This window comes from Melozone crissalis, unplaced genomic scaffold (assembly GCF_028551555.1).
Source record: "Melozone crissalis strain CALT ecotype California unplaced genomic scaffold, PUWL_Pcris_2 ptg000036l_1, whole genome shotgun sequence".
Taxonomy (NCBI): Eukaryota; Metazoa; Chordata; class Aves; order Passeriformes; family Passerellidae; genus Melozone; species Melozone crissalis.
Genome location: NW_026535814.1, coordinates 3231500 through 3258495, shown reverse-complemented (window position 1 = coordinate 3258495; position 26996 = coordinate 3231500). Strand labels below are relative to the sequence as shown.

At 49.4% G+C, this 26996-nt stretch overlaps 2 protein-coding genes and 1 long non-coding RNA gene across 8 annotated transcripts in view; 2 read left to right on the top strand and 1 right to left on the bottom strand.

The window, feature by feature from the left end:
* Positions 1–309: 309 nt before the first annotated feature.
* On the bottom strand, positions 310–10617 carry NR2F1 (nuclear receptor subfamily 2 group F member 1). 4 transcript variants are annotated; one of them, XM_054283270.1, is made up of 4 exons: positions 10083–10615; positions 6388–6915; positions 1256–1443; positions 310–1171 (listed from the first exon to the last, which is right to left on the bottom strand). In XM_054283270.1, the coding sequence occupies exons 1-4, from the start codon at positions 10531–10533 to the stop codon at positions 1163–1165; spliced, it is 1176 nt and encodes a 391-aa protein (XP_054139245.1). In that variant the 5' UTR covers positions 10534–10615; the 3' UTR covers positions 310–1162. The 4 variants fall into 4 exon arrangements, with proteins under 4 accessions (XP_054139245.1, XP_054139244.1, XP_054139247.1 ...); XM_054283271.1 differs by lacking the exon at positions 310–1171 and adding an exon at positions 7810–7924 and having other exon boundaries at positions 1355–1443; positions 10083–10617; XM_054283269.1 differs by having other exon boundaries at positions 310–1443; positions 10083–10614.
* A 438-nt stretch (positions 10618–11055) lies between these two features.
* On the top strand, positions 11056–14899 carry LOC128941541 (protein enabled homolog). The gene is made up of 2 exons (XM_054283376.1): positions 11056–11510; positions 13582–14899. The coding sequence occupies exons 1-2, from the start codon at positions 11248–11250 to the stop codon at positions 14228–14230; spliced, it is 912 nt and encodes a 303-aa protein (XP_054139351.1). The 5' UTR covers positions 11056–11247; the 3' UTR covers positions 14231–14899.
* An 8875-nt stretch (positions 14900–23774) lies between these two features.
* LOC128941516 (uncharacterized) overlaps positions 23775–26996 on the top strand; it is a 47370-nt gene continuing 44148 nt past the window's right edge. For all 3 annotated transcript variants that reach the window (XR_008483566.1, XR_008483565.1, XR_008483567.1), the window contains exon 1: positions 23775–23828. This is a non-coding gene — a long non-coding RNA (uncharacterized LOC128941516). The remainder of the gene's footprint in view (positions 23829–26996) is intronic.

Sequence of the window (26996 nt, the reverse complement as noted above, 5' to 3'; positions counted from 1 at the left end):
AGGCGAGGTCACCTAAGGCATTACGCTGAGACTCCTGCTCCCTTTTCCTAGGCCTTGACAGCTCAGCCCTAAGCTTATACAGTCAAGTCCATTTTGGAGCATCCCATAGTTTGCACGACTTGGTTACCCTTCCCAAGTATTTTTTAAGTTCTCCTTTTTAGCACCAGTAAAGGAGTTTAAAATGTGGGGAGATTTTTGTTGTTATTGTTTATGGGTTTTTCCTTTTTTTTTCTTTTTTTTCTTTTTTTTTTTTTTGTGAATTGTTGGCATGTTTCAAGCAACAAGACTCATGGGTTGTGGGGTGATAAGTTGGGGTTTTTTGCTAAATTCTTTTATTTTTTTTTTAATTCTCACTTCAATTTTAATTCTTGAAGAACAGCTTTGACAACATATATCGCACTCATTATAAGAAGCAAAGGGTTATATCAAAAATTATTAGTATAGAATCACAGGAAACCTGGTTTGGAACCAGAAAAAAATACAAAACAGATATAGATACATAGACACAGGACAATTCTTTTATAATTATTTGGAAAATGTTATTTTCCCCTAATTCTCCTTTTTTTTCCTTTATGCGCATATGGTGTTTTAACTTTTACCAAAATTGAAAATAAAGACTAATATATTACAAAAGGAGTAACAATGTTCATGGTAAGTGTTTGCGCATGGAAATTTTGTTGTCGTTTGCTTGGTTTTGGGCGGTTTTGTTTTTATTCTACACAAGGTTCAGTTCAGTTTCAATGCTTTTTTTGTTTTGTTGGTTTACTGTACAGCATATATCAACAACAGTCCACAATAAATCCTGGAAGATCCAGTATCCCCTTCAGGTTTGATTAATATCCCCTCAATACTCATTTTTTTTTGTCTCTTTTATTAATATTATTTATTTCTTTTTTCCTCCTCTCCGAAAGAAAACGAAAACGAAACAAAATAAAAAACCAAAATAGGCCAAAAAAAAAAAAAAAAAAAAAGGCGAAACATCACAACCTCCACGGACGACCGGTCCGTCCTTCTCCCCTCCACGGCCACATCTGTGCTCCCTCTCGCCCTCTCTTTTGTTCAGTGTCCGCCTCCCGGGCCCCCCCGCGCCCCGAGCGCCCCGGGTGCGAGCGCTCCCCGGGCGCCGCTCGGCCGCCGCTCCGCCGGGGCTGCGGGACGGGCTCTAGGAGCACTGGATGGACATGTAAGGCCAGTTGAAGCTGCTCCCCGACAGTAGCATATCCCTGATGAGGGTTTCGATGGGGGTTTTACCTACCAAGCGGACGAAGAAGAGCTGCTCGATGACGGAGGAGGAGACGGTACGCAGGGAGGGCAGCCGCAGCAGCAGCTTCCCGAAGCGGCTCGGCTGGTTGGGGTACTGGCTCCGCACGTACTCCTCTAGCGCGCACTGCGATTTCTCCTGGAGACTCTCGATGTGCGCAGCATCCGATAGGCCGCAGGCGTCTGCCCACCGCAGCGCACCCGCGGAGGCAGCCGCAGCACGGCGGCAGGCGGGAGGAGAGTGGAGGAAGGAGGTGGAGGAGGAGGAGGAGGAGGAAGCGGGGGGAGATGGTTAGTGGCTGGGAACCACACAGGGAAACTCTGCGAGGATGGGGGGCAGCCCAAAGGCGCACCCCCCCATCCCATCCCATCCCATCCCGTCTCATCCCATCCCATCCCATCCTATCCCATCCCACCCCACCCCACGCTACCCCATCCCATCCCGCGCACCACTGCCAAATAAATAACGCGACCTCGCTGTGCCTCGTTGCCACCGTGGGTGTTTCCACCCGGGATGCGATGGGGTGCCAACACCCCGCTCGCCCCAGTCACACACACACACACACACACACACACACACACAAGCCCCCACACTTCCTTTGCACATCCCCCCACCGACACTCCGCGCTGCCAAGCGTGGTTTCTGCTCCAGGGAGCCCATCACCGGGATGCTGGAAACCTGGACCAGCCCCCTTAAATAACGCCGAGAGGAAGACAAATAAGGTTTTGGGGGAAATAATAATAATAATAATAATAATAATAATAATAATAATAATAATAATAATAATAATAATATAACAAGCAGAGTGGCACACAAGCAGAGTGAAACACAAGGAGTTTGTTTACATGGCTGCACATCACAGAGAGGCAGCGACTGAGTCCTGCAGCGACTGGCAGGGAGCCGGCTTGGGGATGCCGTGGGGCAGGGGAGTCTCCTCTGCTCCTGCCTCACTGCCAGTGATCGCAAATTTGCGATGTCTTTGCAGGCTGTGTGATAAATCCGGTAGCAAAGGGCTAGGTTAGTCCCAGCTTGTGCTCAGCAGGCGTCTGTAGCTCTCAGACACAAAGCTGGGTAGAGCTGCAGCAGCTAAGTCTTGCCTAAATGAAATCAGGGAGACTCCTTCCTCACAGGTCCTTCTGGCACCCAAACTGTCACAAACATGCACCTTGCACCTTGCAGAACTACGTGACCTGGGCAAGCATGCACTAATCCGAGACCAGGAGCCCTTTACATCCACGTATTGTATCTATACACCTTATTCTGTTCATATAGATACGAGCAGAGAGGTATGGATGCATCTGCGCATTTGCACACACATAGAGACGCTTACAAGCACATATCCTATCTCAAAGAACATATAACCCAAACCAGAGAATAATTGGGCACCAGCTGCTTGTGGAAGGACTTGCTCAGGACACTGCAGTCATGGAAAAGTGATGGGTATGCCCAGATGGTTGAAACCATCCACATTGTTTCAAAGATTCAGAATAGATATTGAAAACACCAAACCAAAACAAAAACTGAAACACCTAACCCAAAAAACCAACCAACAAACCAAAAAAAAACCCCTCCAGCCATCAAGATCAGAGCAAGGGAGTCAGCTAGCAGTGCAGGTTAACAGATCAAAGCCAGACTTTACTAATATATAGATCCATATATGAATTAGTTAATGGCCCCTAAAAAGACATTATAAAAATGTGAATGTAGAGTTGTGACCCTGGAAAGACACAACAAATCAACAAATTATTCAAAGCTAAAAATAAAATAAAATAAAATTTGTTGCACAGGCATTTTTGAAGCTTAAGTCTTCCTTTACCGAGAACTGACTTTACAAAGATTTCTGAACACCTTCATCTACAATACTATGGCCTCAAGCAAAAATACAAATAAAACAAGCCATAATTTAGGAACTTCTGAGAAGGAGAACCTTTGACCTGAGCTGCGGACTTGGCATCCCTCAGACACACAATTATCTGAGCTGGGCTGCTCTGCTAATCCATACTTTACCTTTAATGCAATGATATTTTGCAACATCTAAAGCACCAGGTTGCAACATACATATCTATCAAAAGCTGGGGCCTGTTCTTGTTTGCAATACATATCAAAAACCACAGACCTGTTCATATGTTGATTGCCACAAATCAGATTCCATATTTACATATATCTTGCTATTTTACATGCATTATCTGCCCATTATGCATTAGGATCCTATTCAACTTCCAAACAATGCAATATGAAAGGGTCTTACTGACACCCTGGCAGAGTTTTTTTCTTTATGCTCCATATGTCATACCCTTAAGGTTAGTAAAATATTTATCAGACATTTACAATAAGTGCACCTAGTAGTGCAGGTCACTGGACAATGTGGATGGGGAACTTGCCCTCTAAAAGGGCATCAGCCTGATGTGTTTTTTGAAAAATTGCCACGGGTTTTGTCTTAGACCTCCAAAAACTTTGAATTTTCTCATGCCGACAGTATCTGTTTGGCTTAAATTATTTTAAATGGTCTGGCATATGCCTTCACTTGGATTTTATTTCATAGCCTAAAGTGGGGGTAGGAAGGCTCAATTCTCCCTTCAGAATGAGATTAAAAATAATAATAATTAAGGGATCCACAACTTGATTAGATTATGTAGCCCAGAGAGGTGCAATCCATGGGAGAAATAATGCGACCCATGTTTACTGAAGGTAAATTATTATTCCATCTCAGAAAGTGGGCTAATGTGAAAATCCTGTGTGTGCCTTGCTTTTTTATATGGCAGTGTGTCAATAAGGGAAAGCTCCATATTTCTTCTTGCAGTCTATGGAAAAGAAATTATGTAAATAAATAACCATTACTGTTCAACACACTCCAGCCTTCCCTTTGTAGTGGTGGCAATGTATTTCATGTTACATGTTCAGAAGAGTTTAGTGTTCAGAAAATATAGACGTAATCAGCTGGCATCTAACTAGAAATCAAAAGTTCTTATTGCGCTGCAAATAGATTTATTTGATTTATGTTATCTGTCTCTGTCTGTTCTCGGAAACATTTATTTATGACAATGAAATGGTAGATGCAGGAATTAATAATGCCAAAGTTTGGCAGTGGGGAGAAGGAGATGAGGGCAAGGAGGAGAGGAGGGTATGCAAGAGAAGGGTAAAGGAGGAAAGAAGGGAGCTGGTTTTGGGTTACTGCACAGCTTTTGGATGGTGTCCAGAATTTTACAGAATAAATACATGCTCTCTGGAGCCCAAATGTAGAAACCACAACAGGAAAAATCCATGCCAGTTTTAGACACTTTGTCCTCAGTGAAGGACTTTGCACAATATGCCTAAATATGTCTTTTCTGTCACTTAAAGTTTGTTTAAAAGTTGGATGACTTAGAGAAAGGCTTCTCATTAATTCCCCTCTGAATATGCAATGAAAACAAGTTTAGTGAAAAGTGGAAATGTGCGGATGGGGTAAGGAGTAGTGGATTACTCCTGACAGCAGTATTTCCATTTTCTGAGATGCCTTGTGTGATCCTGCTCTGAAATAATATTATTGTTCCCTTCCTTCATTCTCCACTCCACTGTGGCAAGGGGCTTCTCCCCTCGCAAATGTTATTACCTTTGGTTTTATTATATGTAAATGAAGGGCTCCTTTAAAGCCACTTACCCTTTTTCTAGCCAAGGTCAATTGTTTCAGAAGTAAAGGGGGAAGATTGGAGGGAACAGGGAGAGAAGAAAAAGAAGAAAGAAGAAAATATTTCCTCAACCATGTCCCTATCAGGCGCAACTTCCTTCACAGGGCCTTGGACGTGTGGAAGGGCTGAGGCACAGGCCAGACATTTTCCCAGCTCTGCTTGGGAAGAATCTCTCCAAGCTAGGTCTAGGGGGGGAAAAAAAAGGTTCTCCTTGGCTATCTGTGTGTATTGATGAGCTTCCTGAAACGAATGGGAAAGGAAAGTCTGGGAGTCTGCAGGCAGGCTGTGGAGTTAAATCACCCTGATAAATGCAGGCAGGTCTCTTTGTCACTCTTGAAAAACATGTTTCCATCAAGAAGACTTATTATGATAAAATACATTAAAATGTCGAGTTGGCTATTCAGTAAATCTTCCATTTGTTTTAAGATTTGCACATTATCCTTTGCAAAGAAATATTCTCTCCAATGCTGCGAGCCTGCATTTGCACTGGAAGTAAAAGGGGGCAGTCACAGTACATGTCTCTGACCACCCTGCATACAAATTAGATACTCCTGTCTAAATAAATTATCTGATGTTCAAATCGATATTAATACTACATTTGCTACATTACAATATAGTGCAAATTTAGGAGACATTTTAATACAATGTAAATACTGTCTTTCGTGCTTGAAAGGCAGCAAATATTGATGGATTATAAACTGCTCAGTGTTAAACAAGGCCTTTGAACGATTTGCCATCTTTGTTCAGGAATGCTTTTAATTTTGCCTCGGCCTGGTTTTAAGTCACATTTATCAGAACTGTTTAGTTATTGCTAATGGGGAAAAGAGGAGAGAAGCTCATACAAGAGAGGAGCTAGGGGATGGGGAGAGGGGATATAAAAATGAAAAAGGAAAAAAAAAAAAGAAAAACAAGTAGGAAAGGTGGCAATTAGTCATATCGTGATCATAATTAGAATAATTAAAAAACTACACTGCCCAGACTCTTATCTTGCCTTGTTTCCATTTCCTATATTTCCTTCACATAGCTCCCCTTTGATGTTTATAAATTCTCCCTTGCAGGTTACAATAATAGTATACGTATTATATTCTTATATGCTATGACCAGAGCACTTCAAAGGCAATGCTAATGCAACTTTCCTGCTAGTTAATTCAAACCATCTATCACAGGGAAAAATTGTTAACATGCATGTTTCCACCGCCTACACTTAATTTGATTTTGGTTTTTAGTATTATTTTTTTGGAGGGGCTGTGTGTTAAAGAGCCAGTATCAGTGGCAATGAGGATGATCCCTGGACCAGAGTGTATCCCCATCAGGTGCTATGCTTCCTCGACCTCCAGTTCCTTTCCTTTAAAAATAATTCTATTTAAATTATTTCCTTATTTTCCTGCATGCGGTTTGGGGTTTTTTGCCTTTTTTTTTTTTTCTTCCCAGACATCTCACATCCCCAACCCGTCCCCTCACCTGAGGTGAAGAGGACGATGGCTTTCAGGCAGCTGTATTCAGCCGAATCGACGTGCAGCGCCTTCAGCTTCTCCACCTGTTCCTGGAAGATGCGGATGTGGTCCATGAAGGCGACAACGCGGTCTGCCGACATGGGGGAGGCGTGGAGGCCGGCGGCGGCCAGGAGCGGGGCCACATGGAGGGGCATGGAGCACTGGGCAGCATTGAGGACGAAGAGCTCGCTCCAGGTGAGCCGCAGCAAGGCCACCTGGTCGGTGATCTGCAGGTCGGGGAAGAAGGGAATATTGCGGGCCCACTCGACGGCGCTGAAGAGCAGACGGGCGGCCAGCTCGCAGATGTTCTCGATGCCCATGATGTTGTTGGGCTGCATGCACTGGCTGCCGTAGCGGGAGGTGGGGTAGGGCTCGGCCCGCAGCAGGAGGGAGATGTATCCCGAGAGATAGCAGTGCCCGTTCAGGGGGTCGCCGTTGGTCAGCGCGTACTGGCCGGGGTTGGGCTGGGTGGGCGGCATTCTTCCTCGCTGAACCGCTGACAAAAAGAAGGAGAGAAGGAGAGGAAATGTGCATCCAGGAGGCTCGCAGGCATCGCCCCGGCGGCGCTGCCAACCAGCCGGAGACAATGCCGGGCTCCTTCCCCTCCCCGGCACCGCCTCGCCCCCGGCACACGCACAGGCACGGACACACAGAGGCATGCGGAGTCGGGCAGCTGCCGCCGACCTGCCCCGAGCCCCCCGCCCGGCCCCTGCGCGGCCCCGGCCCCGGCCCCGACCCCTGCTCAGGCAGCCTCAGCCCAGCGGCAGCCAAGCGCGTTCCGCTCCCCCCACCCCCGGCCACAATGCAGACAGGCTTCACAAAATAAACAGATTAAAAAGAAAGGGGAAAAAAAAAAAAAAAAGCCAAGGCAAACAAGACAAATCCGCACACAACCCCCTCTTCCCCCCTCCCCTCTCGTAACAAAAGAAAGCCCCGCACGTAAAAAAAAAAAAAAAAAAAAAAAAAAAAAAAAAAAGAAAAAAAAAAAAAAAATCAAAGAAGTCCTCCGGGTGGTGAGAAAGTAGAGTTAAAAATCACAGCCAACTGTAAAAAATACAGCCAAGCTCAGTTGTGAATCCCAGCCTATTGCCCTGATACTACTAAAATTTACAAGTAAAACTGATGTATAGCTCTTTAGAATAAAATATTAAATAAAATAATTCATAAAACCAAATGCGTCCATTTTCTTCAAAAATACCTCGTCGTTACCCTTCAAGCCGGAACAGGTCGCAGCGTTCCAGCTCCCCACTGCTAACTTTATTACACAGAACCAGCTTTCCATCGAGTCCCCCCCTCCCCCGCCCAGCAAAGTTTTCCCTGCTAAAAGGAAGAGAAAGGTTAAATATTATCAAGGGAAAGGGGGAAATAAAATAAAAATGTCCGAACTTACAATAGCCAAACATTCGTGGAAAAAAAAGGGGACGGTGTAATTAATATCTTTGGTGAGCTGTTGCCACTGCAAAAGCCTGCAGTCAGCGTTGCACAGTGAATGCACAAGCTTGCAACTGCAAAAACACTGGATTCATTAACCATCTCCACACAGAGCGTAAGCATGCCTCGAGTCCCGAAAGCTGACCAAAGTTGGGGGTTTTTTTGTTGTTCTTTTCTTTTTTTTTTTTTTTTTTTTTTTTTTAGTGTGTGCATGTGTTTTACTCCATCAGTGCCAGCGTTTGCAGCCGCTTGCCATGTAAACAAATGTAACTTGAGGGGAAGATACGGCCACTCAGGCTCGTACCCTGCACACACAGACACCCCGCACACCCGCACACGCTTGCTGGCACACACCCGCACATGCAATCACTCATGTTTCCGGCGTGCCACATTTTTCTCAACTTTCTCTTTTCTTCCCCAGCGAGCCCTCCTCGCCACCCGGGCCAGACCTCTGTCCTGCTGCCCTCCAGCCTACCTCTCCCTCTTCAATCTACTTGCAAACTTGGCAGACATTTTTTTCATTTAACTGCATGCACAATTCTCACCTTTTTGTTTATTTTTTTCTCCTCCTTCCTTTTTAAAAAAAATTGCTTGCCTCCACTCTCCCAGGTGCCTACCAACAGCCCCTGCAGCTACCAATGAAGCCATCATATCTGTGAGCTCTTTCAGACCTGGAGCAGCCCAATTCAATTCCTTTTCATGTGGCATGTAAAATACAATTTTAAAGTCCCTGCTCCGGAGAATCAACTATTTCGCTGATGTGACATCTTTAGAACATCTTTAACGATGGTCACGGGGTAAACTTTAAACCGAGAGAACATGTTTCAAGGAGAAAAGAGGGCAGGAAATCCCCCATACACGAGAATGAGTCTGAACGCAAGGAAAACCACAGACAACTTTTGGAAAGGAGGAGGAAAAAAAAAAAAGCAGAGCTGTTGGAAATAGTGGGGACCCGGTGCTAGATGCAGGCTGTGGATGCTGCTAAAATGAGAAGAACCGGTAAAGCGGTTATAAATTGAGATTTGTATGAAGACTTTAAGGAGAGGGTGGAGTGTGATGAAGAAATAACATGAGCAGCGCACTAAAAAAAAAAAAAAAAGAAAAAAAGAAAGAAAAACAACAAAAAAAAAGAAAAAATAGAAAGAAAGAAATGACAGAAGTACAGAAACACGATTCAGTCACAAACTTTCCTTTGAACGCATGGAATGAAAACAAGGCCAAATCTCTCACAGAAGCACACTCCGGGGCACCGGGAAGCACAGGGAAGCGAAGATAGAGTAGCACATTTCCTCCCCTCCTTTTTTTTTTTTTCTTTCTCCTTTTCTCCCTTCCATCTTTTTCACACCCTTTCCTCTTTCTCTAATTACACGTCTTTCATCTTTCTTTCGGGAAAAATGAGCCTGAGAGATGAATCTACCGAGAGGTATTGCAGGTTTAAAAAGAAATGATGGGGTGGAAAGGGGGTGGGGAGGGGGTGAGGGGGAAGGAAGCTGAATGGAGTCACATCTCGTACGGGAGAAAGATGTATCTCCCCCCACCCTCCGGTCTCATGCCAACAATAGACAAAACCACATCTAAAACACGCACACGCACACACGCATACACGCGCGCGCAGGGGGAAGTGGGGATAGCGGTTAAATGATAAATATTTAGGAAGCGATTGTAATAATAGTAATAGTAGTAGTAATAATAATAATAATAATAAATTCTCTGCACAATTATCAGGAAAGGGGAGAGAGTAGCAGTGCCGGAGAAGGGGGTGGGGAGAAGCGGGAGGGAGGGCAGGAGGCACAAACCGAAAAGCAAAAGAAAACACCACCAACCACCATCGACAATAACAACAGAACCTGGTGCAAAGCTGCCAGATGGAGTGCAGGCAGAGGAAGAGATTGACATGTGCATGGAAATATATAGAGAGTCCTGGCTGGATTGCTACCGAGAGCCGTAAATATATATATATATATATATGTGTATATATGTATATATATATATACACACACACATATATATGTGTGTGTGTGTGTGTTTATTTTTACATATTTATATTTATGTGCGTGTGTGCTTGCACGCCGCGCGTGTGCGCGCGCGTGTGTGTGTATGTACATGCATATAGGTGCGCGTGTGTGCTCGTACGGACAGGCAGACACAGACAGACGGAGAGCCCTCGCACACGCACGCCTGCACAGCCAAGGGGAGAGGGGAGCGATAGCATAGTAGCGAAGAAATATTCACCTTCCCGCCTCATGCCCACTTTGAGGCACTTCTTGAGGCGGCAGTACTGGCACTGGTTGCGGTGGTGCTGGTCGATGGGACAGTTCCTGTTGGCGCGGCATGTGTAAGTTAAGTTCCTGCGGACGCTCCTCTTGAAGAAACTTTTGCAGCCCTCGCAGGTGAACTGGCCGTAGTGCTTGCCGCTGGACTTGTCTCCGCACACCACACATTCGATGTGCTGCTGGCTCTGCCCCGAGCCCTGCTGGCCCGCTCCCTTGTCTCCGGCCGCTCCCGGCGTGGAGGGGGGTCCCGGCTGGCTGGGGGTCTGCGGGGTGTGTGGGGTGGCCGAGCTCCCCTGCTGCTGGGGCTGCTGCTCCCGGGCCGGCTGCGTCGCGGCGGGGTTGGGGCCGCTCGGAGTGCCCCCGGCCACGTCTTCCTGCGGATCTCGCCAGCTGCTAACTACCATTGCCATATCTCGGGCCCAAAAAAGTGCTGGGGAGCGGCGCGTCTCGCTGCGGGCTGCCGGGGAGTGAGGCGGGGGGCGGGGGGGTGGCGGCCGCCCGGGCGCCGGGGGCGAGCGGAGAGCGAGGGGACCCTTGCTGCCGCCTGCCTCCGCCTCGGCTGCCGCCGCCGCTGCCCTGCTGCCGCCGCCGCTGCTGCCGGCTGGAGCCGCTCCTGCCGTTTTCTTTATTTTATTTATTTTTCGCCGCCGCGAGCCCCCCTCCTCTCGCTCGCGCTCTTGCTAATTTTTTTTTTTTTTTTAGAGAGGGGGAGGGGGCGACGGAGGATTTTCTCCCTCTCTCTTTTCCCCCCCCTTCCCTTTCCTTTTCCTCCCTTCCTTTTCCTTTCCTTTCCTTCCCTTCCCTGCCCTTTCCAGCGCTCCCCCCTCTTTAAAATACCCCCGCCTGACCGCTTCTCCCCTCTGCTCCCGCTCTCCCCGGCTCTCGCTGCCTCTCCTCGTCCTCCCCCCCCCCCCCCCCCCCCCCCTCCGCCGCCACTTCAAGTTGCAAAATCAGAAACGGCAAACAAGGCTGTCGGGAGAGGCATTCAGGAGAGTAACACGCCGGACACGCACACGCAGGAGGCAGACACGCGCGCAATCGCCCGGCACACGGCTCCCCACTCGCGCACACGCACACACGCACGGGCACAGGCACACGCGGTCCGGGCGCTACGAGCGCGGAGGATGTGCAGGCATAGAGGAAGCCGCGGCGCCGCCGAGGAGGAGGAGGAGGAAAAGGAGGAGGAGGTGGAGGAGGAGGAGGGGAAGGAAGAGGAGGAGGAGGAGGTCGCCGCTCGCCGCTCGCCGCCGCCGGGGCTCGGCCGCCGCCGCTCCCGCGGAGGCTGCTGTCGCCGCCGCTGTCGCCGCCGCTGTCGCCGCCGCCGGTGCCGGTGTGGGCTCTCGGGGAGGCGGGAGGTCGAGAGAGGAGTCGCTCGCCGGCGATCAGAGTACGGAGGTGTCCGGGGGCCAGGTCCAGGGCAGGGCGCCGTCAGCCATTCAGGGCGGAGGAGCCGGGGAGCGCAGCGGAGGCGGGCGGGGAGCTGAGGCAGTTTGATCTCCTGTCGCGGCGGCGGGGAAGGAGGAGGAGGAGGTTGCCGGTCGCTGCTCTTTCTCTCCCGAGCTGCTCTCTCTCGCTCTCTGTCTCTCTCGCTCGCTCGCGCTCTCTCTCGCCTTTTTTTTTTTTTTTTTTTTTTTTTTTTTTTTTTTAAATCGCAGAAAAAAAATCGGATGTGACTAAATTCGCAGAGGAGACGAATTCACGGCGAAGTGTAAAAATAGAGAACGGGAATAATAATGACACTTGCAGGAAAAAGAGAGATCCAAAGTAGGTCGGTAAATAAATCCTCTTCTTCTCCTCTTTCTTGCCTTTTCGGTGTTCTTCTCCTGTGAGAGTGCACGATACTGGTTGCGAGGAAAAAAAAAGGAAGAAAAACGGTGGAAATCGCCCCAAAAATATTCTTTTTTTTGTTTGTTTAGTTGCCTAAAAAAAGTATTTCGTGTAAAAACTCATCACCCAAAAGAGAAGCCCTCCCCCAAAATAAAAAAAAGAGGCAAGAATTGTCAAAATAATAACGGTATTAAGATGTGAACGCGTTCTCTCTCTCTCCGGACTTTCCCCCTCCCCCCTGTTTCTCTCTCTCTCCTTTCCCCCTTTTTTCTTTCTTTCTTTCCGAGTTTGGTTTTTTTTTTTTTTCAGTTTCACCTCTCTCCTCTTCTCCTGCAGGAATGAAGCGAAAGACACAAGGAGGAAGGGTGGAAAAAAGAAGAAAAGGAAGGAGAAGAGGGAGATGAAGGGGGGGCACACAACTAATAGAATATGCAAGAAAGGGAAGGGGGGGAGAGAGGGAGAGAGGGAGAGTGGGGGAGAGAGGGAGAGAGAGGGAGAGAGAGAGAGACCCAAAAAATGAATGCGTTTAAACGGGAAGCCTAGCAAAGCAATGTTTCCGAAAGGGGGATCTGCGCGAATGTCTGTATATAGTGAACTTTGACACTACTATTGAAACTGACACGTTTCTATGGAGATCGCTGCCTTATATGGAGCTCGTGTCAAGGAGCCAAGAGAAGGGCTGCTGGCAACTGATAATCAAAGGCGACTGACTGGTCAGAGCCCTGAACTGGGGGGAGAGAAAATGGGAGGCTAAGGTTAGCCAAGCCTCCTTCACTCCATTGGTTACCCCCCAATTCCCCCCCTCCACCCGCGCTTTGCTTTCTCTTTTCTTTTCTTTTCTTTTCTTTTTTCTTTTCTTTTCTTTTCTTTTCTTTTCTTTTCTTTTCTTTTCTTTTCTTTTCTTTTCTTTTCTTTTCTTCTTTCTTTCTTTCTTTCTTTCCTCTCTCTCACTCTTTCTCTCTTTCTCTTTCTCTCTCGCGTTCTTTCTCTCTCTTTCTTTTCTCTCTCTTTCTCTTTCCCTTCTCTTTCTTTTCTTTTCTTTTCTTTTCTTTTCTTTTCTTTTCTTTTCTTTTCTTTTCTTTTCTTTTCTTTTATTTTCTTTTCTCTTCTTTTCTTTTCTTTTCTTTTCTTTTCTTTTCTTTTCTTTTCTTTTCTTTTCTTTTCTTTTCTTTTCTTTTCTTTTCTTTTCTTTTCTTTTCTTTCCCTCTATTTTTAAAAAATTTAAATGAAAAAAAATTCTTCACTACTTACTGAATCGGATAGGGAAGGGAAAGGAAATGGGAGGGGGGAGGAATGGAGGGAGGGAGAGAGGAAGAGTTGAGAGAAGGAGAGGAGATTCTTCTGACAAGCACAATTTGCACTGAGATCCCCCTGTGCTGCTATTTACTTTGGGACCTGATTAGTATGGGTCGTCTATGACCCCTGTACCCCCCCAACCCATGACACACATGGCCAGAGGAGGATGCATTGCGATAGGCAGAAAGGTGCAATTAAAAGGACACGATGGATATGGGCTCCCTGTGAAAAGTTAGCGTGGGTTGGGGGTTTTTTTGTTTTGCTTGTTTGTTTTTGTTTTGTTTGTGTGGGGTATTTTTTTTTATTTTATTGGTTCTTGTTTTTTTCCCCTACAGATCTGAAATAGGGATTTATCTTCCGCTTGCCAGTTGCAAAAGCCACTCTAGGGGTGTTAATGATGGAGAAGGAAACACGCGCTGCACGGAGGAGCAGGCGCCCGTACATGCACACCCTTGCACACACACGCGGCCGAGTCCACACACATATTCAAATCCCCATATGTTTCCATCCCACTTCGGGCTATTTTTGCAGCCTGTCCCTCATCCCTCACCCCTCATTCCTCACCTAACATGTCCACCCGCAGCCCCGCAGGGCTCCACGCTTCTCGCGGGGGTTTCACCCCTACCCTTTCATTTAATTTTGGGGGTGTGTGAGCAGTCAGCATCACCCCCTCCGCTGCCCTGCCCGCGTTGCGCTCCCCCTCGCTCCCCTCGCCCGGCTCTCCCGGTCTCTCCAGGAGCCCCACGCGGGAAGGGGACGCGGGGGTGCGGGGGTGTCAGTGCCCCCAGCCCCGCGCTCCCCTCCGCTCCCGGCCCGGCGAGCGGGAATCGCTGGCTCCGGCTGCCATCTAGCGGGCACGGAGCCGCGGCCCGGGGAGCCCGGCGAGCAGGGGCCCCGCGCCTGCCTGCAGCCCTGCACCCCACCCCCGGCTCTTGCCAAAAAATGCATTTCCCCTTTCCTATTTCAAATAGAAAACTGCACTGAGGAGAAGACCTTCTTCTTTTCAATTTCTGTCTCTCTCACAAGCCGGCCTTAGAGGCAGCTTCCCTTTTGTCAGGGATCGGAAATTTGCCTTGGGTTCGAAAGACTGCATGTGACAAAAAAGAAGCAGACTGTAAAAACTGAACAGCTCCCCCCGGTAACAAAAAATCCCACCAAAACTAACACCCCAGGAGCCTCTACTCGCCACCATACCTTTCTCTTAGCTGCCATTAAAGTTTATGATTATGATAATCTAATCAGATTAGAAGGTGGATGGAAAACCTGCAGAAGGAAAGTGAATTAAATAGGTGACAGAAATTTTATTGTTATTATTTAGTTTTGTAAAGTGATGTTGGTTAATTAAAAGTAAAGAGAAAAAAAATAAACCCCTCAAATTTGATGCATAGTGATCATGATATTTTTTTCTTTCCCTGTCGACTCTGAAATCTGAGGCTGGGAGCCGCCTGAAGAAAAGATTCCTTCATCATTTCTAAGATCAGAATAAACGCTTGATTTTGTCCCGAAATAATGAAGAGATTTTCAATGAGCCCCTTGCCCAAGCCGTCTCTGTTGTATATTGCATTGATAAAAAGGATGTTATTGACTATGCAACAGTGGGCTTCTTTCCTCTCTCTCGCTCTTTCCAAATAAAGTCTCCGTCCTGTCTCTTGATCAGTGAGAAGGTGAAACGAATAAGATTAAATAGGACAAAAAAGCAAGCTCCGTATGTGTATCATCTAGATTTTACTCCCCAGACTGTGAAGAGACAGGGAGTAAAAGAGGCAGAGCGAGGCACGGAGGGGGGGGGGGGGGGGGGGAAGAGAGAGAGAGAGAGAGTGAGAGAGAGACACAGACACAGACAGAGGCAGAAAGCCTGAGAGGAGGTGGACGGACCCAGCAGCCGCAGCCCAGCTCCTCCCGGATCGGGCACTCTGCCGACGGCCCCGACTCCCCGGGCCACCCCAGGCAAGTCGCCGCTTCCTTCCTCGTGGTTTCGGGGCAGAGGGAGGGGACCAAGGCCGCGACACTTGGCAGGGAGACCTTCCCCAGTCCTGCCCCCCCCGGGCCACCTCCTCCCCTGGCGTCATTTGGGCATCCCGGCATTTGGGAGGAGTGAAAGGCGTCTAGTCCTCATTCTGTCCGGGGTTCTTTCTCCGTCCTCCCTTGCGTTCCCCTTTCCCCCCATAGGAACATGTGTGGGAATTTCCACGGCTCCCCTCCCCACACAAGGCGCGTGTCTCACAGGGCGACCCACGCAGGTCCGGCAGGCACCGACCCGGGCGCCGGGGCCGGCTGCAGCCGCAGGGCGCCGGGCTGGGGACGCGCAAGCATTCCAGCGCTCTTCTCTTTCACCTGCTTTGTTTGTTACTTGATCACCTAATGAAAAGATCGATGGCAGCTTGTTTATCTGGGTGATAGTGTCAACAGATTACAGGGGCAGTAATCAGATGTTTCCCAGCCGGGCTGGGCACAATTGTAATACAGAGGGAGCCAAAACATGCTCAGACTGCGCTAGTCTGGGCAACGGGGGGTTGTGCGGCGGGGAGAAATTTTTTCCCTTCGTCTGGCTGGAAACGCTTGGTGGTTTTCACTCGCTCCGTGATGAGGAAAAGCAGCTTTTAAACGGGATTTGTAGAATAGCCGATGGGTGAAGGGCCGGTGAAGTTTGAGGGAGTCCCGAGGAGAAATCCATCTCCGACGTCCTGTGGCTGTGCAGTAGCCTGCTGGGGAGGGGCGACGGGACTCTGGGCATCCATCAATAAAAGTCTCATGCCTGTGTTGACCAGGTTAAAGCAGAGATCAGTCGACGAGAGGCATTTCCTATCCTCAACAAATTACAGGGACACGGTCACAACTCACATTTAATTGGGAAATGAACTTTGATTCCTTTTTTAACCTCTGTGGATCTGGAATGTGCAAAGGAGATGGAGCTGGGAACTTGGAGAATTAATTTTCCCTCTGTCGTACTAGATGCTACTTTCCCCAGGCCAGAGTCCAAGGCTGGGATCTGAAGGTGGGAGAGTTTTGGGAGGCTTTAGTGAGTGGTTTTGGTTGTTTCTGTTTGTTTGGGTTTTTTTCCTCCTTTCTGTATCTCTCTTCTCCACCCCTGTCTCCTTCCTCGTGTAACCCAGCCCGGAATGGCACTGGTTCCTCTCTCGTCCCCTGCAGAAAGGAAAAGTTCCTCTGGAGATCTGTGAGTGGCCCGGATGCATGTAATTTGGGAGCTCGGATACATAGCCTGTGTTTTCTTAAACAAAAAGTGCCTTCTTCAGCTGCCAGTTCCACAAGGCACCACACACACACACACACACACACACACACACACACACACACATATATATACACATACACATACACATACACACACACACTGAAAAAATTACTCACACGGGGACGTACACACATATACCCACATATATATGCACACACCTATGGAGTGGGGTAGATGGAAGGCAGTAGGTGCACACTTACACAGGGTGCACTGAACAGCTTTGACTTGCAAAAACCATTTCATTCTTGCTTTCAATTTTTAGTGTATTTAGTCGTTGTCAGTTCTGACCTGTGGACACCTACAGGCTGTAAAACCAGAGTGCTGCGCTGGGGTTTCCCCCTAGCCTCTGCCTTCATGGTTGGAGTTTTATGGCTGCTCCTCTCCTGGGCCGGGCCTGCTGCAGAGCGAATGTGAACGGTCACATTGGACCCCCCAGTCTGAACTGTGTGTCCCAGCCCTGCTGCTCCCCAGGCCCCCAGCCAGGCTGGGGGTGGCACTGCTGTTCCAGGCCTCCACAACCGGTGGTGCCCAGCCAGGCCTCATTTCCCAGCAGCAATGCTGGGGCTTTTCCTCACAGGCCTTTTTCTCCATTTGCCTTTTTTCTCCCTTTCTTTTTTCCTTCCTTTTCCTGCCTCTGCCCAAGCCAGACCTGAAGGATAACTAAGTTTCTTGAGGAACGCAACATATGGTGTGTGTGTGTGTGTGTGCGTGCGGGAGGCGGTGCTGCTGGAGGAGACGCGGTCACCGCTGCCCTGGGCAGGTGGTCTCCGGTGAGTGCCATCCCCCGGGCAGACGTGACCGAGCGGGGCCAGCTCCCCCCGGCGCCCTGCGCTGCTCCTCCGCTGCCTCCTGCAGCACCCACCCGCAGCTGTGCCGAGGGACGCGCTCTGGGGCGCCTTGTGCCAGCCCTGGTGCTTTCTAAAGCAAGCCTGATGCCGAAGGTGGGCCCATCCCACCCTGGACGTTCCGGGTGCTTGTCTTTCTCCCCCCTCCCGGTGTCCCTATCACAGTCACCCTAGCCCGTCGCCCAGGACGTTTCAGTACTTCCCACCGAAGGCGACTGGGCTTGGGAAACAAGGCCCTCCACCTTTCCCTGCTGGACTCCCCCTCCGCCCGTCTGCCGCACATGCCCCGGGCCACGCCATCACGCATAACCTGCTTTAGTTATTTATTTATTTATAAAAAACCCCCAGACAAAACCCGCAATCTCTGGAGTGTACTCCTTCCCCCCGTTTCCTCTGTGAAACACCATCTCGGGGTCACGGCCGACATCCCCGCGGTATCCAGAGCTGCTGCTGGGTCTCGCAACCCGCGGGGCATTATTGTGTGTCCCACCCCGCCGAGGTGTGCCCGCTCTCCCTCGCCTCCCGCGTGTGTTTAACCCGGAGGCGCGACCGCCCTTCCCTTCCGCGCACACCGCCTGCTTCCCTGGAATTATTTTAGACGGGATTGGCAAAAAAGCAGTGTGACAGCGGCCCTCGCAACTCCCCCCGCCACGCCCTCGAGAAGGCAATCTGCCGCTCCCGCATCCTCTCCGGCAGCGGGTCCGCGCCGAGCCGGGGTTTGTCATTTGTTAGCACTCAAAAGTACCGGGCTCCAGTGCCAACCAGAAAGCAGGCGCTCGTTATCCCTACAGACAGAAACGCCTGAGCACCCGACAGTCAGCCTTTTTTTCCCCAATTAAAAAAAAAAAAAAAAAATCTGTGCCTTGAAGTAAAAACCAAACCAAAAGCAAAACTAAAAAACACCACAGAGCCCCAACCAACAAGCACGCAACAACAACAAAAAAGCTGTATGTGTGAGGACGGGAGAGAAGGCACCCAAAGCGAAGGCCACTTTTCTAACAGCACAAAGAAACATAGCAATTCCCAAGTAGAGCTGCAGGAGCAGAAACTGATGACCTCTGGATGGAGATCAAACTTTCCTGTATAAGGAAAATCTGGGAACAATTTTCAACACACTCGTGAATCCAGGACCAAATATTTACATTCGGCACAAGTAAAGCTGCGGTGATCAGAGCGCTGAAGCAAAGAGAAAAAAAAATTACAAAAACCACTAGCATAATGCTTTACACTGAACAGTTCCGATTGTATTTTATGCTTTCAGCTTCTGTTAGGGCTGAATATGGTGTTTTTATGATTCTGAGTTGCGCTGGAGATTTTGATAAAGAGCTGACGTTTGGAAACGAGTTTGTAAGTCGTGAGATTGTCCTGACAACGCCATCGACGGCAGTATATAATAATTTCCTTAATAGTTACCTGTCAGAGATTCCATTTCTTTTACTGAGGGGATTAGTCAGTCAGGAGTAGATTTGAGCTGGACTTTCCGCAGACCAGAGACCGGCTCCAAGATGTTTAAGTATTTAATGTCACTTTCTCCCCTGCATCCGAGATAAAACTGTGCAAAAGTATGTTTGCCGGGAAATACTCAGCAATGGTAGAGTAGTAGCGATATAATCGTATTTATTCATCAGAAATTGATCTGAGTAATAAACCTTAGCATTTCCATTGAAACTGTCAGGAGCAAGATATGTTTATTACGGCATATTCTGTCTGCGTGGGGAGGACCGGGCTGCGCTTCAGATAAAGTTTAAATGAAACAGAATAAACACAGTAGATCGCTCCAGCCCAATACAAAAGCTGCAAATGACCGCTACATATTTTATGGTGTGAAGGCTTTTTTATTATTTTTTAAAAATAAATTATTCACACGTTTCTCGGGGTTAAGCCTAGACATATCCAACAGTGCTGTTAATAAGTTACACAAAATTGCCTGATCCTATCAAACGAGTCTAGAGTTATATGTCTTATTGTTAACCCCTTCCACCGAATCTTCTGAAGCTGAAAGGGAAAGGGAAAGGGCTTTTGTCCGAGTTGATCCTTGGCTATTCTGGGGCTCAGGTTGGTGTGAAAAGGACGAGGAGGTCTCTTGAAATCTCCTTTTATCTACTCCTATTTTCTCTCTGGATCAGCAAATTTGAATAGACACCATCTAATCGCTCGTAATGGAAAATGAAAAAAAAAAAAAAAAAAAAAAGAAAACCAAGCCACCCAACAAAAAACAACTGTGTGTGTGCTCTGGGAGCTGCGAAAATGCTTTTGCACTGGGCTGCCTGGCCGAAGGGGTGCGTGCCCTTGAGTGCGCCAGGCGAGGAGCAGCGTGAGCAGCGCTGCAGCCGCAGCCCGCGGTGCGCGCACCCTGCGCTCCGCGGAGACCCCGGCATGCCCTGTCCCTGCTCCCCCGGGCCCCGAGCCGGGGCATGCCCTGCCCGGGCCGGGAGCTCTGGGGTGGGCATGCTGGAGCAAGCAGCGTCTCAGGGGCTCCTTCCCGGTGCCCGGACTGCGAGGAGCTTTTTTGAGGAGTGATGTTCGGAGTTGTAACACGGAGTCCACCCGACACTATTTTCTCTCTCACCCTCAGACTCCTGAATTTTCGTAATTTGCTCTTATTGCGGATACCTGGACTGAGAGACAGTCCGGGCCGCCGGGAGTGGGTGACCCCAAGGAACAGTCGCCCTGTGGCGGGCAACCAACTCCGCACATCAGGCAGGCACCGACGGAGGTGTCCGCAGCTTCCTGGGGATCATCTTGCCAAGGCTGGTGTGTCTGTTTTTTGGTTTTTTTGGATTTTTTTTTTGGGGGGGGGTGGTATTGGTTTTTTTGCTATGCGTTAAGGGGAAAAATAAAAAAAAAGAGGTGGGCAAACTTGGGGGCCTCTGTCAAATAGAAAAAGTTTTGTTCTAGAGGCTCAATCCAGGGCACTGTCTCTTCCTTCCTAGCAGCTCAGAAATTGGCGTTTCTTTCTCAGTCTGGGACACTTTTGCTGAAAATTCCTTCATGTGACCCCGTTGTTGCTAAGGCTACAAGTTCCCATCCCGACACACAAATCTTTTCCACTCCAGGAGCAGCTCAAGTCCTGGGCAGAAGTCATGACTTAAGAGACTTACTTCAAACTCCTTGGAGTGCCCCCCTGCTAAATACCTGCTTAAGTCTAGAGGTTCAAATGAAGTCCTCCCCTCGCCATCGTGTGTCACCCCCCTCTTCTCTCCCGAGGTACGTTTTGCTGGGACTTCTAGTAAATAGATGGCGAGAAGGAAACACAGTCGAATAAGGATTAAATTAAGTAGAAGAAATCCAGGCGATGTATATTTTGAAGATCCGATGGGGCGTCAAACTGATGTTTAACACATTTTTTCCACTCACTGTGCACAAGTCCTCAGCCCCCATCGCCTTGTTTAATTTTTTCGCCCCCGAGGAGGCGGCAGTTGTGGGAGGTGGACAGAAAAAGGCTCCCTCCACCCACAGACCTTTTCTATCCTCAAATGCCATGGGAAGGGGCAAGGAGACACCGTGTCCCCAGGCACGGCTGGGGACACACTCACACACACTCACACACACTCACACTCACACACACACACACTCACACTCACACACAGAGAGGGGCTCGTCCTGCACCGAGGGACCTGTGAGGTGGAGTACTGCGTGGTCATCCAGGCTGTCCCTAAATGCAGAGCTCAGGTGGAAAGTGGTTGTTTTTGGCTTTTTTTTTTTTTTTTTTTTCCCTTAGCAGGATTACCCATCTCCTTCCTCCCCACTGCCCTCGCTGCTCTCTAGGTTGCACCGCTCAGGAAAATACAATTTTATCTCCCCGGCTCAGCAGAGTGGACACGTGTTTGTGCACCACTGAGCCCGCCAGCACCGCTGAGACAGTGGCTCTCCTGGATGCAAAAGGAGAAAAAATCTCAACAAAACTCCCTCAACCTCCCTCCCTCCCTGCCGCCCCCGCCCCCCCAACCCCCAAGAAGCCCCAGAGAGGCTCTTCTCCTGGAAAAGTTAAGCGTGACTTAGCAAACATTTGTAAATGCAAATAGATATGAATAAATAAACCTCAAACCAGGTAGTTTGGGTGTAATAGTTTAGCAGGACTAATTGCAGACAATGAAGCTGAAATGACTTCTCCAATTAGCTGCTGGTTGGAGCTTATTTGGAGGAACTGTCAGCTCTAGCGATGGATAATTGCTTTATTGCTCACAAAACTATCATCTATTTAGAACATATGTGCTAATTACTCTGGATGGGCGTCGGAAAAGAGACCATAAATCTATTAGCCCTTTAAAAAGTCTAAGGTACTTGTGAACGATCAAACTCCCTTCCTTGGAGCTTAAGGGCAAGAGTCTCGTCTGGATGGTACTCTTTCCATAAAATAAAATAAAATAAAATGAAATAAAGTAAAATGAAATTAAATGAAATAAAATAAATTCAGCCATATATACACGTGTATTTTTCAGTGTATATTTGCGACTTCACAGTGGGAGGGAAAATAAGGGGAATCATCCTTCTATAGACCAAACTGGTGCAATAAATCACTGTCATAAAACCGATTTTCCTCTTCAGCTTTGCACTATTTTTCCCCCCAAAAAGATTAGTTTAAAAATCTTTTAATTGGATTACTCCGGAAAATTAATCTCCTTTGGGCTCGCTAAGTTTGTGTACCAAATATCTGGAATTAATTCAGTGCCACAGAACGCATCTGCGATGCCTTTTGTTCAAACTAGCTAAAAAAGGGACAGGTAGGGAAAGTGGCATTTCGCCGTACGCATTCATGCCCCCTCGCAGCTCTCTATGCATATTCATTGCTGTATGTGTCGCATTGTACCGCATAAAATTGCTATTGTAAAGGACATAAACAGAATTGTTTGCTGGACTGTGCTGTGGGTCAAGACACCAGTGAGGGGTGAGGAATTCGGGGGGAAAAAGCGGAGAAAGGAAAAAGCTTTGGCAGCCGCAACAGCAGTCTCCCGGGCGTCGCGCACCGAGGGTCATGCCCGGGTCGAAGCGGTTCCGCCGCCGCCCGCCCCGGCCGCTCCGCGGGCGCGCTCCGCTCCGCGCTGCCCCGAGCACGCCGCCCCCCGCCCCGCTCCTCTCCTCTCCGCTGCCGCGCTGGCCCCGGACCTGCGGCGCTTTCGGGGCCGTCTGAGTGGAACTCCCCATCCCCGGCACCCGCTGAGATTCAATAGGATCCCTCAGTTTTCAGCGCAATTTGAGCGTGAGCAGCACCCTCGTGAGGTGCGGCTAATTGCGGGGGCGGCGGGGGATTAGAGGCGTAATGACTTGTCGGGGCGGTGGTGGTGGCTCTGTAACACAGCGTCTTCTTTCCCCCCGCCTTTTACAAGTACAGGCTGTCTCGCTGCTAACAGAGCAATAAAGCTCTGGGTTCATCTCTATATTTTTACTTGCTTGTTTTCCCGGAAGCAAACGAACCTGTCGCTTATTCCCGGTGGTTTATATGCAGATTGTGACACTTCACAGAGTCTTGGGGACCGAAGGGGCAGGGAAAGGTTCCTTCCCGGGGGAGGAATGTGGGAGGAGAGATGGTGAGCGGGAAAGTTCCTCCTGGGTGGAACAGGAGGCAAGGACCGCTTGTGCGAGCGTCTGTACGTGTGAGCTGAGATTCAGGCTGGGTAGGTGACGGGGCAGCACGGGGTGGGCACGAAGCAGGCTGGAGGATGATGTTGAGGAGTGCGAGGGTGAGGATGAGGGTGAAGGTAGGTTTTGATCTCTTGAGCACTGGTCTAGCTCAGCGCCCTATAGAATAATCTCTCTGCCCAGACCTAAATCCCAGCCATTCTTGCATGCTTGTCGCCCTTCATAAGCTGTGTGTGGCATTTCCAAGTCAGCATTAAATTTCCAGTGTCAGCCGCTGCTGAACTGCGAACCGCGGAGTGGGATTGTCCGTGTTTAATAATACGTGACACAAACACGTGTGGAATCACATGGAGGGAAAACATGCAGAGCAAGGTGAACATCCCATGCTACAGGCTGGGCATATCACACAGGGGTGTATCACACAAGCCCAAGCCCCGAAATCCTGCAGACAGGTGTCACATGTGCTCACATGCAGCCAAATACCTTCCATTGCAACACGCGTGAGATCCTTGCGTGGACGTGCACAAGTAGATCGCTATTTCCAGGCAGACTTTACGCGGTGCAAAATAGCCCAGTGGTCTGCAGCGAATTAATTATTGCACCTTGGATCTCTGCTGACCATGCATCACCCTCGTGTTTCTTCCCACCGTGCACAGGTAGAAGTTTTTCAGCCCTGTGCTGCAGCTAAACAGATGATTACACATTGACAGAATCTTTATCCCTAATCACGTGATGTTAAATGAATCTTAAAGTCCCTTCTGAGACAAATGAAGAATTCTCTCTCTTTTTCTCTCTCTCGTCCCCCTGTCCATCTGCCTGCACTGTGGACGCGCTCTGTGGAAAATGTTTACAGTTTGGAGGACTCTAACCTTGATTTTCCAGCTTTGAGCTCCCTCTGGAAGCGGTAAGAGCAACTACTCCATGTTACTGCACAAATTCCAGCACCATTGTGGGTCGCAGGTGTTGCAGCCGCTATTGTTTGCATCCCTTCTGCAGCCCCGCGGCCAGAGTCCCGAGGTTGCACCGACCTCCGTATGCTGCTCCGCGCACCCTCGGAGCCCGGGGCTGCCCGTGCTGAGCGGGCACGGAGGTGGAGAATTTGGAGGCGAATTTGGTCCTCACCCAGCCCCGCTCCGCGCCGCCCTTCGGCCGCCCGCTGGCCTCTCGCACCAGGGCTCAGCGTGGAGACTCTTACTTTCTCCCACAAGGGGAATAGACAGCTCATGTGTGGACAGGCATCTTTTTCGGTTTAATGTCAGGAGTGCCGAGCGCCCAACGCAAGGCAGGAGGCAAAGACCTCCGAGATAAACTGGGATTGCCCTTTAGCCCTAGGCTGGGAGTGGAGGGACGGCGAAGACAGTCACCGCGCCGAAGGTTCCGAGGCAAAAACTAGGCAGAGACGTCAGGCAAACCCACTCCTAAACAGTAAAATACCTAGAAACCCCGAGCTGTGCACACTTGACCAGAAAGCATCTGGGACGGTCGCTTTTGGTTTAGGGGGTGCAATGATCCTTTGGAGACGATGTAAAGGATGCATTTGTAACCAGCTACAAAAGTGAGGGGTGGGGGCAGGATGCTGCGCTATGCCAGAGCATCCCTGAATAGCATTAAACTGTGTCATGAATCAGTGTCATCATGACGTATGACACACCACAAGGGATCATGATGAGTGACTGGCATAATAGACAGAGATAGTGGACCAAAGTCTCCTTGACAATTCTTAGTCATATGTCTTGGGGGGATAGTTTTACATTCATGATCCGTTTATTTGGAGCCAATACAGGGAGAGAGACACATGAAGCACACGGCTGAATCTGTCTGAGCAGGAGGAAGACGGGCTTAAATGGCACAAAGCGCTGCCGAGGGGAATCTGAAGAGGTCGCAGGTTTAGCAGCAAAACACGTGGGAAGCCCCACCTGCTATTAGGCTATACATAATTAAGCAGGACGCCCCTGGTTTCTCCTGCCAGCCCAGGGAAGGGCTGGCTCACCCAGCGTGTTTCCGTCAATAATCTGCAGAGCCTCTCAGGCACCCCGCCCCGCTATCCCGCGGGCTGATAACCTCCTGTCCCATGGCAAACTGGGGGACGCCGCTCGCGTCCTTTTCCTCACGCTTGAGCTTTGCTGCGGGCTGCGGAACTCCGAGGCTCCAGGGCTAGCAGGGGCAGGTCTGCCGAGCAGGCAGGAAGCACACTTATAATAAACGCTTAATCCGAGAAACGCCCCCAGTGTGCCTCTCACTACGAGCTGGGGAGCCCGAATTGCTGGAGCTGCGGGGTTTGTTTTGTTTGCCAACTTCCCGAGCTACCAGGTAGAAGCGCCTTTACTTTTTTTCCTTTCCCTCTCCTCCAAACTTAAGTCTCCCTTTGGCGGTGTCTCCAGAAGGGCAAGAGGGCCCCAGTGACTCTTTGAAGGCGATCAGCACTCCGAAATCCGCCTGGGCTGGCTGGGAATGCTTGCCATCTCAGCGGAGATCACTGACAGGCTTCTTCCCGGGAGACTAGGTTCGCGAGGCTCCCTTTTCACATAGAGCCTTCAGGAATACCGATAACCTCTAGAAATCTCCATAGGAGGCATTCCAATGAGCAAAATGAATGACATACGCCCAGAAAATAAGTGTACAAGAGTGGAATCCTCTTCAGTCTGAACCACGGCCCCACTCCCCTCCCCCAGAACAAACAGACAAACAAACAAACCCGAAAAACCCCCACAAAAGTGATGGTCCAGACACTAAGAAGTTCACTAAGTGTGTGAGTATCTAATGAAGGGAATAGCGACATTTAAAAAAGAAAACGTCTAATGACTTCTTTTGATTTGGAGGATGAAAAAGCCTTTTTAAATCAGTCCAGATTCACTGGCCTAAACGCAGCCAATTTTTGAATATGAAGGTTGTACTGAGTCTGCCTTCTTTCAGGAGGTCATATGAAAGGTAATAGTATAGGTGAAGTAATGTAGTTACGCTGTAGAAACTTTTGTTTCCCTTTCTTGGCAATTTAATTCGGTGCTTCTTCACTTTCCTAGGAACAGACTGACTCCATCAACGGCGATCTTCCTGTTTAGACGCATGTCTGTTCACAGCATTTAGGTTCCCCAGTTTGCATATTTCTCCCGACATCAGCAGCATCACTGGATCCTTACGTTATCAGCCTTTTCAAAGTAGGGGAAATTCGGAATAAAACATGACTCCTAAGTGTGCAGGGTAGCGAAGCCGATAGAGAAGCGGGCTATCAAATTCCCCTTTTTGCCCTTATAAAGGGAGGAGTGAAAAATTAAAATAAAGAAGCGCTCCTCCTGAGAGCGTCCCGGTGGCCCAGTTTCGGTAGTTTCGCCATTTCACGAGTTTTCCGCTGACTTTTCAGCGTGTTGCCGAAGTCCTGCCCGTCTCCCACCGCCTTCGGAAGGTCGCCCTGAGGGATGGGTGATGCCCCCGGTTCTGTCCCACTTTGGAAAGAGGAGTCACATCCATACGGGGAGAGAAGAACGGCCGGCGAGGGTGCGGGAGCTGGACCGCGCAGGCACTGCCGCCTCGCCACGTGTGGTTTTGTTTTTGTTTTTTGCTTTATGGAGGCGGCGCCCGTGACCGGCAGCAGGTGTCGCTCCCAGCAGCCCCCCTCCCTCGGAGGGGTGGGGGAAAGTGTGCTTTTGGACACCACGAAGTGATTTTTAAGCACCTGCCGATGGTATCGACAAATCCAGGTCCCGTTTCCCTAAAGGGGGATCGCAAAGGGGTGCGAGGATAGAGGGGGAGAGCGGGTCTGATTCTGCCCAGCCTCTCCGCCCTCACAGACGGTGACAACTGAGGACGTGGACAGCGGGCTACTCCTTGCGCCCCTACCCTGCTCCACATGCATCCCATGGAGCTGAAGAAGTGGGAAAGGATCAGGGCACTTGCTGCCTGCCGGGTCCGATCCTGCGAAGCCCGGAGGACCTTCAGCGACCCTCCCCTCCAAAAGTCAGTTTCTCAGCCACTTGCCCATCATGGGTAAAAAGAATAATTTCCACACCCACTCCTGGAAGTCCACGGAGGGGATCAGGGTAGCTAGTGCTCAGCAGGTAGGGCCATCTGCCTAGAG